We start from the raw sequence: 13,607 nt of genomic DNA, 5'->3' as shown, positions 1-13,607 counted from the left end.
CTACCAACACAAACACAAGTGTGACCTAGCTTACACACTTCGCACGCACTTCCCAAGAATCGAAGCCCTACAAGGCGAATTAAAGAGGTTCTAGACGAATGATGAACACCAGAATAAAGTGCTATGAATTTGTTCTTGGTAAAAATGGCGAGGTGGTTTGGTTTGCTTGTCTCTCTCTCAAAAAATCCCCACACTCCAGCATAAAAAGAGGCCGACTAAAGGGCCCTGTGATAGTCGAAGAGAAGTAAAAGAGTAACAAAAGATGTTAAACAACAACATGGTGGTATAAAAATTCGCAGACTAGTGGTATATGATGTGCAGCAGCAAACTCCATGACGCCATGAAAAATTCGACAAAAACCAAAGGGGCTGATTGGCAAACACCCCGCTGAAACCAAATAAACGTATCGACGAAGTATAGTCGCAAAGAAGAAGGGTTACAAAAGATGAAAGGGGGTTAAAGTGAGTGATCGTTGTGTTAAAGGGGGGAAGTGACATGCGATAAAGGGGTTCAAGTTCCACAAAGATGACAGCTGCAGCTCGTGGTCCTTTTCCCTCGCTTGCCTTGCCGAAAGAAATCATATCCTCCTTTGCTTGTGATCGAAGGAAGATGAAACAAAGAAATGACCGACCACACCAGGGTCAAACCACGCATAGGCCTCGTCTTTGTGCCATAGTTTAGCCCCTGCTGTGACAAGTTTCCTGCCTATGTACACCCACCAGGCGGCAAACACCAAAGACAAGCAATAAATGGTGGAAGTGAAAGGGAAAAAGGGGTAGCGAAGAGAAGAAAAATCTACATAGGCAAGGAAAGAAAATGTTGCTGTTGACAACACGGTGTTTGTGGGTGGCCGAGTTCAATTCGGCCCACCTCTTCGTCTCCGGCCACGGCTAGGGCCGTCCGGGCGCTGAGCAAGGACTTCGCGCAAAAGGGGGTCGTCTTTGTCCTTATCAGTGTGGTGTACTCGTACATGTCTGCAATGTCAGTGTTAGCAATCAGGTCTCACGGGCTCAAGAACTACTTGGTTAGAGATGCCTACCTTTGGAGGTTATCAGGACGAGGATATTTGTGCTCTCGGTCAGGGCAGAATGGGCACACATAGCCTGGTGAGTCATGCACCAATCCATGCCTGATCATCTCGTTCTTGCGCTTGAACCCCCTTCCACCTTCGCCTCGAGAACACCCTGGTACGGGACAGTAATGAGGTCGCGCGGATGAGTGAACATTTGCGTGCGAGTTTAGCAAGTACTGCGTCTGGAACGGCGCGGCGTTGCAGCCCTGGAATTTGCACACATAAGTACCCGTATGGCTGGTTAGGCCATCGATGCTCATTCGGTCGGCTATTGATCCGGGCGATGTTGCGGGGGCATTCATGTGACTGCGCGAATGATCCGGAGCTGAGAGTTCTGAGCCGCTGGCATAATCGTGCGGCCGCTGTATGCCATTCCCTTGAGAGAAGTAGTACGGCGAAACAGGTTCCCGACGGTATGGGTCAGCGGCCGATTGTGGCGGCGATGCATGGTTTGTGTATGACAACAGACTTGTCGGAAAACCTGGAGGAGAGCCGGGAAAAGGTTGATGTGGACTCCGCTCAATTATGGGACGGGAAAGTTGATTGAGATCCGCCACTCCTAGAGAATCCCTTATGGATGGAAGTGTCTGCTGTGAGGCTCCTTCAAACACTGGGGAGGTCGGTTGGATTGGCGGTAAGCCTTCGGGTAGACTATTGGGTGTTAGGGGGTTCGTAGGTGACGCAATCGAAGGAATGCTTCCGTGCTCTCGGGGTGAAAAGGCGATTCCTCGTGGGCTATATGGAGTCAGCATTGCAGGCTGGGTTAGCCTTTCTGTATCCTTATCCGCCTCCGCTCGCCTCGCCGCTATGGTTGACTGAACCGTCATTGGTGGTGCGCTCTCCTTGATGGTATCATGCTCGGTGATTGGCGGCGTGGGACCTGCATCTGCCTCTTCCTGCTTGACACTGGGAGCGCTGAGATTTTGAACCACGCCCAAGGCACCGGCTGCTAGAGACTGTAGGCTGTCAAAGCCACCACCGGTATCGACCTCCCTGGAAGGCTCGGCTGACATATTTCGACGTTGAAGGCTTAGGTGGAGGTGTTCAACGTCATCGCGGTCTTCCCCGTTGAAGTGAGGGCTTTGAATGATTTCATTGCCATCCATGGAGGAAGCAGTGTCGGGCTCAAGGGAGTCGTCTCTGTCGGTATCGGAATGCTCTGATGGCAAGGCTTGGAGGCCGGCTTGGATCGCAATCTCTGGGCGTCTCCCTCCGTCAAGCATGTGAAGCAAGACGGCATCACCCTGACTCGGTCTTGACTTTATGCGACGATCAGACCTTTTGTTTCTCGGACTGGAAGGAGGACTGACTTTGGGGTAGGGGAACTCGTCCAGCGAGCTCGTTGGTGGCCCAAGCTGGGGGTGGTAGGGCTTCATCAACGGGCTATTCTGGGCTAGTAGTACCTCATCTGGATCGTAGCGATCTCCAGTGGGATCGTAGGCAAGAGTGGAAGCGGCTGTCGTACTCATAATTTCGCGTGTCGTCGGTGCTCTCGCTCGCGGAATGAACGTCTATCAGTTCGCCATCGAAGATCGGGCCGACACGTAGATGTTGTGATCCGTAGACCGTAGGCCGCCCGTCATGCACTGCAGACAAGTTGTTTTCCACCTCTTGTAGCAACCACTCGTAGGTCACCGGCCGTATAGTTCGCCCCGGTTGTCCCTTAGTCCCCGTCAACAAAGCCCTTCCCGAGGGCTCTCAACAGCGGTCCTGGTAAAGTCGTAGTCGAAGTATCGAAGGTGCGAGTTCGCGCGCAGCTGTGACCATGCGCTGGCGAACGGCAGCGTAGGGCGGCGGGCATGTAAGAGCCGCAAGAAGCAGCCCAGGGTGTGTGGTGTGTGCGTGGTAAGGAGTTTAGCGGGGAGAGGGCCCAGGTCGAAGTCGCAAAGCAGATCGGAAAGGGCGTGTGAACGCGACACTGGGGGGGATCAGGCAAGCGGGAGCAGCCTCGTGACTGATTTGATTGAGCGGGGGTTTGTAAATTGCAAGCCCGAGCCAGATGGGACAACCAGATGGGACAGTGAAGCGGGAGGGGGGCTGGGCGTCTGGGGAAGCTGAAGGCGCGGAATGCGGCTCAAGGCCCTGACAGCAGCGGCTGGTGGATATCCGGGACAAGGTAGAAAAGGAGGGAGATTTGAAGCAGCAGCCAGAGCGATGGATGGCAGACACGATGGGGACACAAGGGTACCTCTTTTAGTGTGCAAGGTCAAGGTAATCCGTATTCCGTGGTTACCTTGGCTACCAACCAGGAGTCGTCGTCCAGTCCAACTTGTACAAGTAGGTGAGGCCACCGAGTCTTTTTTTTGGTCCGGAACCTAATTCCCACACCGTTGCTTCCGTCCGGTCTCTTTTGCGGCCGCTCTGGCGGGTGGACGTGGTGGTCTGGTGGTCTTGACAGGAATGGTTGAATGTCGTGGGCCGAAACCTGAAAGAGGCACAGACGGTAGCGAGGCAGTGGAGGATCCAAGATTGGGGTGGATGGGATGGGGGATCGTTAACGGTTTAAGCCGCAAGGCAGTGACAGCCACCAACCTGGACGGAGGAAGAAGGTTGCAAGGGTGTAATGAAGAGGGCCAGCCCGGGGAAATCAGATTTCAGAGCGGGATGCCAGTTGCAAGGTGCTGCAGCTGCCCACTCACCACTCGCTGATGCCCAGTTGGAGAGTTGCGTGAGTGCGACCAGAGCTAAAGAGTGGAGGCGGGGAGGGGGAGAGTGCCACAGTTGGAGTAAATGCGACTGGGCACCGTGACAGCTGAGAGCTGTGGTTCGTTCGGCTCGGTAATGTGCTAGGGGAACTGAGGCCCGGCTGTCTGACCACCGAGCAGCAGCCCAAGGCATGGAACTGATCAGGGGTCTCATCCAAGGTCTCTCTCGGCCTGAGACATATAAGAAAGGATGGCTCGTTGCCGATAGATTTCCCACTTGTCGAGGATGGCGATATTTGGAAATGACGACAACCCTCAAGTTCCGCGGCTTTACCAGAATCGACTAGAGGCCAGCTGACAATGTTGTGGAGTAGATGAAGAGAAGGAAGATGCGGCGAGATCTGATGAACTCGTGTGTCCAAGCTAAGTACCGGCAAAGTTGGTTTTGATGGGGATTATGCCAGTATGCCTCTCTGATATTGGCACGGCCTCGAGTTTCGGTCTTTGGAATGTCGTCCCGAACAGAGAAAGCTCATCGCTTTCGTTCTTTGACTCCTCTCTTTGGCGCGTTTCTTAGGTGGGGGTGCTGTGCTAGAGCAGAACAGGTGAACAGGTGGTGAACAGTTGTGCGATGTTGTCCGTCCGCCAGTTCGTGCGATTCCAAAGCTGGGACGCAGGGAGGCACAGCCCGAGAGCGTGGTTGAGGGGTAACTTGTGAGGCTCCTTTTTCCGTAAGGATCCCGATCCCGTCTGCCCGTCCATGCGGCGGCGCCTGAGCGTTTTGGGGGAACGACATGCGAGATATGGCTGGCTGGCACGTCGTAGCTTCTAACTTACATGGCATTGCATGAGATTGGTAGATTGGCAGGTTGGCACCGACCGAGTGCAGCGCTGTCAGTTGCCAGGGGCAGTGCCACAAGCCTGGGAAACTGAGATACCGTATATGTCACCACAGCTGTCACTGTAGCTATAATTATTGCGGTTCTGTGTGGATGGAAGTGAGAGACAAAGTGGATGACCAGACGGGCATTAGCAGAACTGGCAGTGGACATGGGCAATGACAAGAATGGGAACCTCTCGATATCGAAAATGACCGTCAACGCCTCCGCTTTCAGGAGGAAGTTGAGATCCACAATCCACCATCGCAGCATCCACACTTGCAGTTTGATACTTGCAAGAGCAAAGGGCAGCAACGGCAATGATGATATGAGTGGGGGACGACCAATGGTGTGTGGGGACTTGAATCTTGCTGCCCTTTCGACTCCCAATGTCATCTTCTCTCTGCAGTGTTTCCAATGTTTCAAGGTTACTGCATCACAAGATTGATCCATATCTCAACGCTTCTTGTCGCTTTTCCCCTCATTGAACAAAAGCGTTTCACTCGGTTCAATAAACCCAAGAACCTTGGTGACTGACAAAAAACAGTACAGGTGCTACTATGACAAAGGTAGAGTACGCACGAAACCCAGCGGTTCAACCAAGTTCAACACCCGGCCGGGAGGTACTGTAATCTCAAGACCCCACCATGCTGAGGCAGGCCGTCCGATTTCATGCCGGGCGACTCCCCCAAGGGCTCCCAAGGGCCGGGGATGCGAGGATGGATGCGAGGATGTCGCGTGCGAGGATGAGCCTCTTTCTTTCTTTGCGATAGGGATGATGGGATCCCGTCCGTTCCAGTTAGAGATACAGCGGTTGAAAAGCTTCCACTTCGGGCTGCCTTTAGGTTGCACAAATCGGACAATTACGCCAGAGCCCTCAGCTTGGCACTTGATTCACACTCTCTGATTCGGTATCTCTCCATTCCTCTACTGATCATACGGACGCAGGTGAGATAGTGGACGGATCTTGACTCGAATGGATGATGAGAAATGGAAGAAGGGAAGAAGCTCCTCACCGGGCTGCTTCCCGCGCGGTCCCATGAGGTGATCCGCTATGAATGATTGACCCGCATACCCACTCACCCACAACTGACCCGCTCCGACGACGACCAAGTGGAAACATGCATGCTTCTTCAGGGCCAATCGGCATCGGGACTAGGAGACTTGGGGACTGGGGCTCTCTTGTCACCCTCTCCACATTTTTTTGGGGTCTTGAGATTGGGGCTCGACCGACTTTGGGGGACTTCATTGCAGTTCGGACTTAAGAGAAGTTGGGAAGTTCCTAACCGAAGCGAAACCTCCGAAGCCACTCACCACCGGTCAGACAATGGTGGATGATGACCCTCATTGAGCCTATCAAAGAGAGCGACTGATATAAACGGCTCAGCTTGTGCGCGCCGACGGTTAACTCAACTAGGTAATTGCTAGTTCTAGAGTGAGTTCCAATTGTGGACTTGGACATTGGTATTTCTGTCGTCAACCCCGGCAAAGGTTTAAGAATCATCTTGAGTGTATCGGTTGATGACGGCAGTCATATGCTCTCAACGACGGCATGACGGACGGGTGGACGCTGAACATCAGACATTGGGAAGAGGGGCCAAGAGACGCCATGTACCAACCCAACCCAGATCCCTGATGAGAAGACCCAAAAGAATGAAATGGACGACCAAACTTGGGTGTGCTGCTGTTTTTATTAGCCGCTCCTCGCAGTCTTGAGCCCAAAGAAAGCGGCCTCATCAACTGGCCGACCGGTCTCTATTGCGTCTTTTCCAGAAGCGCTAACATCGCCAGAACCGCTTAGAAGGAAAATCGTCAGTCGTCGGGTACCCGCAAAATAACACATACATACGGTAATCGCTAACGATATCCGACCATGTTGGGCGTATGTCACCAGGCGGGGACATGGTTCTCAAATCGGTTCTTGGTAGATGAGGCCAAGGTTGACTTTCGCACGCTAGGTATGCGTTCGATATCATAGGCCTGGCCTGGACCGCCAAACCCTGGCAAGCCACCGAGCCATATCTCTCTTGTCTCTTCCCTTTCCCCTCTCCGATAGTTGGATGAATGAATGACATGTGCCTAACCAGCCGCATGATGCTGTTTAAACTCAGCCTCAATCAAACCGAATGAACATCCCCGCACCGCCGGGTCATCATCGATCCTTCAACCACGAACGAACGACTTGGAGAAAAACACATCAACCTACGTTGCGTCCGATCAAGTGCCTAACCACATGGGGATCTCTTGCAAATACCTCAACAAACGCCACCGTACAGTAACTTCGTAGGTCGTCAGTCAGATGCCCGGATACTGAGCGTATCAGTCGGCGGTTGTTGATCAGACAGGACAAGTCCTCCGTCTCTTACACTCACTCAACTTGAACTCGTTCCGTCGTTTCTCTGCTTCTCGCAGATGAGCCAAATTTGATGCGGTTGTGGGCGGTTCAATCATTGAGGCATCTCCCATAGAACGTTCGTCGCCATGCTCGTTGCTGTTCAATTCACCGAGGATAACTGATCCTTGCGACGATGGCGTCAAGGGCGAAGAAGAAAGTTCTGGCAAGTCTGGTGATGGTGGAGTAAATGTGAATGAGGGCAAAGGGGGACGATGCGTTGTCATATCGTCGCCTGCTCCTCCTTCTTCCTCGGAGGAGGGTTCAGAGTCTACCCACAGACCTGGCTGGCGTTGCGGTCTTCGGCTCATCTGCCGGATTCGGATTGTCAACGGAGGAGAAGACGGACCGTTGCTGCTTAGTGGGTGATCTGTGTTCCTATCTCCCTGTCGTTGATGGGCTGATGACAGTGGACGGGAGGAAGGGGAGGGGGTTGGGTTCCTTTGAAAATGCGGCGATATCTTAGCACCGACGTCTTCGTCTTCCTCCTCCACGAGTTCTGCCATCGTACCTAGTTCTTGTTCTCCATCGCAATCACGGGCATCTGTCACAGCACCGATCTTCTCGATGAAAGGAGCGAGCCGAATCTTCCTGGGTTCCCATGAAGCCGCATTGTCGCGCTCAAGACCCCTAAAGAGTCGGTTATCCTCCTCCGGCTCGCACATCCAGCGATGAGCAAGAGCTTGGCGCGCCGTGAGCCGGTGCTTGCTGTTGTAGATGAGACATCCGCGAATGAAGTCCTGTGCATCGTTTGAGATGTCTTCATCTGGACGGAGGCGGGAGGTTTGAGGGTCTACGGGGTCGTCTTCATCGCTATCTTGAACAGCAGCGTCACGGCTGTGGTCATCAAAGATGATGTTGAGATAACGGTCAATTCTGTCTTGGCTGGTGAAGTCGAGATGACGAAGGTTCGGGAGTTCTTGGAATCCAGAGAAAAGCTGAAGGCAAAGCATCCCAATAGACCAGATGTCGACAGACAGTGAGTGACCTCTCTCGGAGTTATAGCATTCACTGAACCAAGCGTTAGTATTGCTTCATGAAAACCCAGTGTTACAAGTCAATTCGGAAAGGGAAATGGAAAACCCACGGTGCTCGATAGAATGTTGTTCCAACCTCGGACTTCAACCTTCCACGGTTCGTGAGAGCAGAGTCCCCAAAGTCGGAGAGAACAAGCCTGTAGGAGACATTGGGCGCTATGGCACAGAGAATGTTCTCTGGCTTGATGTCTCGATGCGCAACGCCCTTCTTGTGAATGTAGTCAACAGCATTGAGGATTTGGCGTATAATCCATCGTATCTCTAGCTCGGGGAGTGTCCCCTCGCGTGATAGAAGTGAGAAGAGATCGCCACCAGTTGCCAGCTCCGTGAAGATGTACCTAGAGATAAATTAGTTACCCAACCTTGTTAGCTGACGATGATATGAGTCTTACACAGAATGCTTTGATTCAAAGGCGGCCTTGATGGAAAGAATGTTTGGCTGACAACTTTGTTAGTCAAGTCCGTCTCTCGTGTCGTTCAAGTTCCCTACGTGATCAAGATAGCTCAACAGCATTGCCTCCTGTTTGATCCGACGGAGTATCTGGTGCGACCGGGGTCGTCTATCCAGGTTGTGCACTTTGCAAGCCAACTGCTGCCCAGTCAAGACATCTGTGGCAAGGTAGACAGCAGCATGAGCACCATCTCCTAACGTGCGATCTTTCACTAGATACCGGTCCTCAAGGAGCTGGACATTGCGAAGTCAGATCATGGCATGTGTGTGTTTATCGCACACCAGGATAACAATAATACCTTGAGTTCCTCTCGTTGGCGTGCAGTGAGACATAGAAACGAAGTTCCCTCCTCGAGCTGGAAGAACTTGAAAGTGATGTAAGGATGGATAGAGATGACATCCCCGTTCTGGAGTAGTCTTCCCGGAGTGATGTCTGGCTTCTTTCCAACACACTTTTTGTTGAGCAGAGTTCCGTTGGAAGACTGCCGATCTCGCACAAACACAAGTGGTGTATGGCGACCTTCTTCGTCAACAGTGATGGAATACAGCTCAAAGTGGTTTCTTGAGACCGTGAAATCGGCAAAAACAACGTCATTATTGTCTCGGTCCGTGTCACGACCAATTCTGACTGTCTGGTTTGGCCTGATGTAAAAACCGCCTACACTTGCGACTCGAAGGTTAGGGAGCACCGGTTGGATTAGACCAGCGAGTGAAGCATATGGCACCATTCACGATCTGCCCAGGGTAATGATAGAGACCTACCTCTTGTAGGAGGATGAGTGCTAGTGTCTTCGAAAGAAACACTTGCTACTGGCGGTTGCGACATTTCGAGCCAGCTGTCAAGATATAGATAGGCCAAACAAGAGATAATGATAAGAATAAAGCCGGCAGTGGTAGGGTTGAGTCATCTATGCCATGATCTCGTCACTTGCGCTCGAGAAGGTGTTGACTGTTCATCGCCCAAGGCGGCTTTGCGAATGCATAAATTGAGGTTTGGAAGAGTTCATAGAGGTAATCACAGGAACGAGATTTTGGGAGAGCAAGTTGGTGCCTTGGGTATCGGCCTGTCCTTCCCATGTCCAGCCATTGTGCAAAATTTTCCTGCAGACAGGTCGTGCCTTCCTTTCACCTGAAGGTTGCAATTTCGTTGCAAGTGAAGTTGTCCATGCTTGAGGTTTGCCAAGGCAGGCACGCCAGTGAAGGGAGGAGTCGAGCTCCGAGCCGACTGAGCTTCTGATGCCGTCCAAACTCCCTCCTGCGGGAGCTTGGGCCACCTAGGGCAAAGGGTGCAACCCCGCACGGACCGCAACCAAACAAAGAGCGGCAGGCTTGAGCAATTTGGGCTTGCGTCACCTGACTTACCCCACAGGGCAAGCTTGCCCTGGAGCCCTATTAGATAAAAGTTCCCCCTCCCCATCCGCAAGTTGAAACTCTTTCCCATCACCAACAAGCAAAACTCATCTTTGAATCCAAGATGTACGCGCTCCCGTCCCCCAGCATTTGCTTGGCCGCCTACTGACATACAAGCAGTTCAAGATGAGAGCGAAGTGGAGAAAGAAGCGCGTGAGACGCCTTAAGCGCAAGAGAAGAAAGATGAGAGCGAGATCGTAAGTTTCACCATCGGCGGACGAATGATGCTCCTACAATCGCCACTCTGGAGCATAGATGCTGACTCGATCCCAGGAAATAAACGCCTCGCCTCACTCGACCCAATCAGCTCTTCACATCATCCTCTAAGCCATCAAACGACTTGGGCTCGGTGTCGACTCCTCCTCTCAGCACGGAATGACGCCACATCGGTCGCTCTGAAACCTCGCGGTGATCAGGCGAACTCAGGGTTCCTACGGAACATGCACCCCTCGGGATATGCTGCACATCAAACTGCGGCGCGCACAGAACGGAACTGTTTGTTGGTGGATATGGTATTGGCTGGTTGCCTGTCAACTTATGGTTGAGTAGCAACAAGGTGTTTACGGATCAACGCCGGTGGGAGCAAACTGTCTAGCTTGGAGATGCGAATTCGGGATACCAGTCGCAACAACAATAAAGGCCGCTTCGCTTCATGACACAATTCTCTGCCTTCAAGTGACAAACCTGTCTTTACATGCCTGTGAATCAATCTATCTCGCCGACAACATTCATGGCATCCTGTCCTCGGACTGACATCGAGCCTCAGACAAGGGGACTAGCAATTTTGCAACAATCTTGAACATTTTCTGACGTCGCGGTAGGCAGTGTCCCGCGTGCGCGAGGGCATAGGAATCGCGTCCCACGCCTTTGCCCTGTGATTTCGATTGAACCCCTCCTTGTCTGGGTGATTTCTCTTGAGCGCTTGCGGCTTGCTACCTTTCTATCTTTTAAAAACAAATAAACAGCAATTGATTCCTGTTGATGAACATTTCGCGCTTCGTAGTCTATCAAAACAATCATCAACATATTACATCGTCGTCATCGGGTGTGGTGTGCCGATTGCAAAGGCGGTAACTGATACGGGACCCCGGCAGGCGGCAGAATTTTTTTCTGGCTGCGGGATCCACTTAGAAGTTCAGACAGCGACTCTCCAGCTGCATGATCCATTTGATTTGGCGGGACTTCACGATTCCAGCACCTCTGTAGCCCGCAAACACCATCATGGGAAGCTCATCAGACAAGAAGCGCAAGAGCGCTGAGGATACGACATCCCAAACCAAGAAGAAGAAGGTCGACTCCGAGAAGTCGTCCAAGTCGCCAAAGTTCATCAATGTCGGAGCCGTGAAGAGGCCGCAGTATGCGCCTCCGGTCGTTGGTAAGCACATGTTGATCGGCTGAGACCATGGCCGACAAGTCCAATGGAGGATGACTCTAACATGCGATCCCAGCCGCCACCTCGGGACTTGCTCTCTCTTCATCCATACAATTCCAAGCCTATGCCACACCAGCCGACAAGACCTCGAAGCGCAAGAAGAATGGCGCGCCCGCCCAAGAGTTGCTGTTGCACTCTGCCAACCACCGAACGATGGACTACACAGCCCGCGAGGACAGGACAGGAGACTCGTCAGACCCATACCTGAAGCACTACATCGGCATCTTCAACCCCAAAACCGCCGAGGTCGAAATCGTGGAGGCGCGCAAGACGGTGCTCCGGGGCACAGTTAGGTCACAGAAGGCTGTTGACGAGGCAATGGAGGAGAAGGCTCAGAAACAGGTAGGCATGGAAGTGTTGGCTAGGGGCATAAACCCAGAGACTGACGGTGCAACAGCAAATGATGGCCATGAGGAACGAGCTCGGCGAGGCATTCGGTACCAAGAAGGCGAAGAAGGCGATCCGCGACGTGACCGAGAACGCCATTACATCCCAAAAGGTCGGCCAGAGCGAGCTGGTGATGATGGACGCCATCAAGACCGCCACCAAGGACATGTCGACCAAGGAGGACCTTCAAGCGGCTGTCGACAACGCCCGACCAGTACCGCGCGGCAACTTCGAGGCCAAGGAGATCGCAGACGTCTACGTACCAGCCCAGATTATCGGATCCGAGGTCCTGAACGCGATACCAGTGATGGATTGGCAGGAGAGCGTCAAGAACCTAGAGGACATCCAGGTACCTTCGCGCTTCGTCGCCAAGCGCGTCTCCAACGTAGCAAGCAGCGACGACGCGGTGCACAGACTGAGGGTACTGCGGTACCTCTTGTTCGTCATCATTTTCTGGAATGCCACCTCGCAAGGAAGGGAGCGTGGCACAAGGAGTATTGGCAAGAGGGATAAGCTGCGCGAGGTGATGGCACCAGCGCCCGAGATCGTGATCGAGAACATCCGCCGCAAGTTCTCGGACGGCGGAGTTATGCGCAAGACACATGTCGACCTCCTGATGACGCACTGCTGCGCGTTTGCCGCCATCATCGACGGCTTTAAGGTCAACACGATCGACCTGAGGGAAGATCTGAAGCTGGAGCAGAAGCAGCTCAACCAGTACTTTATCGAGATTGGAGCTCGCGTCAAGCAGCAGAAGGTCGCTGACAAGATGGAGAACTTTGCCATCTTGGCACTGCCTCTCCAGTTCCCCAAGATCAGACTGCCGGCAAGGAAGAGGTAAATCATTCTTTACGGAGCCGGGATCACGGCCACGGATCAAATCATCAAATTTAGTTGGATTGTGCGCATTGCAAATCTTCCACCCAGTCCTACATTGGACATTTTGGCGCTTACTCTTGGAAGCTCCCTACGCATTGCTGGGGAAGGGCATGATTTTGGCGAGAGAAGCCAATGTTCAGCAGGAAGTCTGGCCGCTTCCAGCCGCAACCACCATGGTGTGTTGTTGAGACACCCAGGCGACATCCAGGCGCTGGCCAATCACAGCCCCAAGCGCCTAATCGAGAGGAAGCCATGACTTGTACCGAACTATTTGAGCATCTTGCGGAGGTATACAGCAGTTAGATTGCGGTTCGGGCAGTAAAAGTTACACTAGAAGGCATATGTCATTAGTATAGACGGTGTAGAGAATAGTCATGGACAATGATGGGCCGTAGTTGCATGGCGGGAAGCCCATTGTCTCACAATCTTTATAAGCTCTGAATGGGGTCAAAGAGATGACATTGAAATCTACAAGTAAGAAAGGGTCACCCCACAAAACCCTGGCCCCTGAGTGCTGAGTGCCTCAACATTTGGCCAACCCCTTTGGGTTTGTTTACAAAACTGATATCCGCACGGACCAAATAATGAAGATGGGGGCCGAAGACAGGAGACAGGCAGGCAAAGACGATCGATAACTTGAACCAGCTAACGCCAGTTGATATGCAAAACCAGAACCACAAACACCAACCTAACATATGTAACAAGAGGGTGCCCGGCAGATCCCAAGTTGATATGAAATTAGCCAACGACCAGGCCAGCATGAAAAGAGGAAAAAAAAGGCAGTCATATGGTTGGATGAACATCCGCCCTGTCGTCACCTTCTGGCCGCTGTTCCGCTGGCCGCTGGCCGCCCCCGCGGTGTGAGATGCCGTCGGTAGGTAGGGCTGGACCGAAGTCGATCACCCAACGATGGAGTCCCTTGTGCCTCCCGACCCTCCCCATGGCCCGTTGCCCTGACCACCCCGTCCGTCTGCCGGCCGCGCTTGTGCTTTCCCTCGCTCCCCCTTGGACCCCTTGCGTTGTG

The 13,607-nt window shown here is 52.8% G+C and overlaps 3 protein-coding genes across 3 annotated transcripts; 1 reads left to right on the top strand and 2 right to left on the bottom strand.

The window, feature by feature from the left end:
- Positions 1-856: 856 nt before the first annotated feature.
- B0H65DRAFT_431485 (uncharacterized protein) lies at positions 857-2,541 on the bottom strand (the record flags this gene model as incomplete). The annotated part of the gene is made up of 2 exons (XM_062824945.1): positions 857-974; positions 1,040-2,541. The coding sequence occupies 2 exons, from the start codon at positions 2,539-2,541 to the stop codon at positions 857-859; spliced, it is 1,620 nt and encodes a 539-aa protein (XP_062679153.1).
- Positions 2,542-6,932: 4,391 nt separating this feature from the next.
- B0H65DRAFT_431218 (kinase-like domain-containing protein) lies at positions 6,933-9,301 on the bottom strand (the record flags this gene model as incomplete). The annotated part of the gene is made up of 6 exons (XM_062824932.1): positions 6,933-7,998; positions 8,075-8,362; positions 8,417-8,463; positions 8,515-8,709; positions 8,775-9,133; positions 9,238-9,301. The coding sequence occupies 6 exons, from the start codon at positions 9,299-9,301 to the stop codon at positions 6,933-6,935; spliced, it is 2,019 nt and encodes a 672-aa protein (XP_062679152.1).
- A 1,714-nt stretch (positions 9,302-11,015) lies between these two features.
- B0H65DRAFT_252014 (RNA polymerase I associated factor, A49-like protein) lies at positions 11,016-12,563 on the top strand. The gene is made up of 3 exons (XM_062822480.1): positions 11,016-11,260; positions 11,334-11,659; positions 11,715-12,563. The coding sequence occupies exons 1-3, from the start codon at positions 11,107-11,109 to the stop codon at positions 12,543-12,545; spliced, it is 1,311 nt and encodes a 436-aa protein (XP_062679151.1). The 5' UTR covers positions 11,016-11,106; the 3' UTR covers positions 12,546-12,563.
- Positions 12,564-13,607: the final 1,044 nt, after the last annotated feature.

The sequence above is a fragment of the Neurospora tetraspora genome, assembly GCF_033439725.1.
Source record: "Neurospora tetraspora strain CBS 560.94 chromosome Unknown B0H65scaffold_6, whole genome shotgun sequence".
Taxonomy (NCBI): domain Eukaryota; kingdom Fungi; phylum Ascomycota; class Sordariomycetes; order Sordariales; family Sordariaceae; genus Neurospora; species Neurospora tetraspora.
The sequence above is the reverse complement of the archived record's forward strand: the minus strand, read 5'-3'. Positions and strand labels throughout refer to the sequence as shown.

What these genes read in the sequence shown, in the direction of transcription:
- B0H65DRAFT_252014 (XM_062822480.1), top strand. Translation starts at nt 11,107, where the DNA reads ATGGGAAGCTCATCAGACAAGAAGCGCAAGAGCGCTGAGGATACGACA. An exon ending in GTATGCGCCTCCGGTCGTTG is followed by an intron (nt 11,261 to 11,333) that starts GTAAGCACATGT and finishes ATGCGATCCCAG; the next exon opens with CCGCCACCTCGGGACTTGCT. An exon ending in AGGAGAAGGCTCAGAAACAG is followed by an intron (nt 11,660 to 11,714) that starts GTAGGCATGGAA and finishes ACGGTGCAACAG; the next exon opens with CAAATGATGGCCATGAGGAA.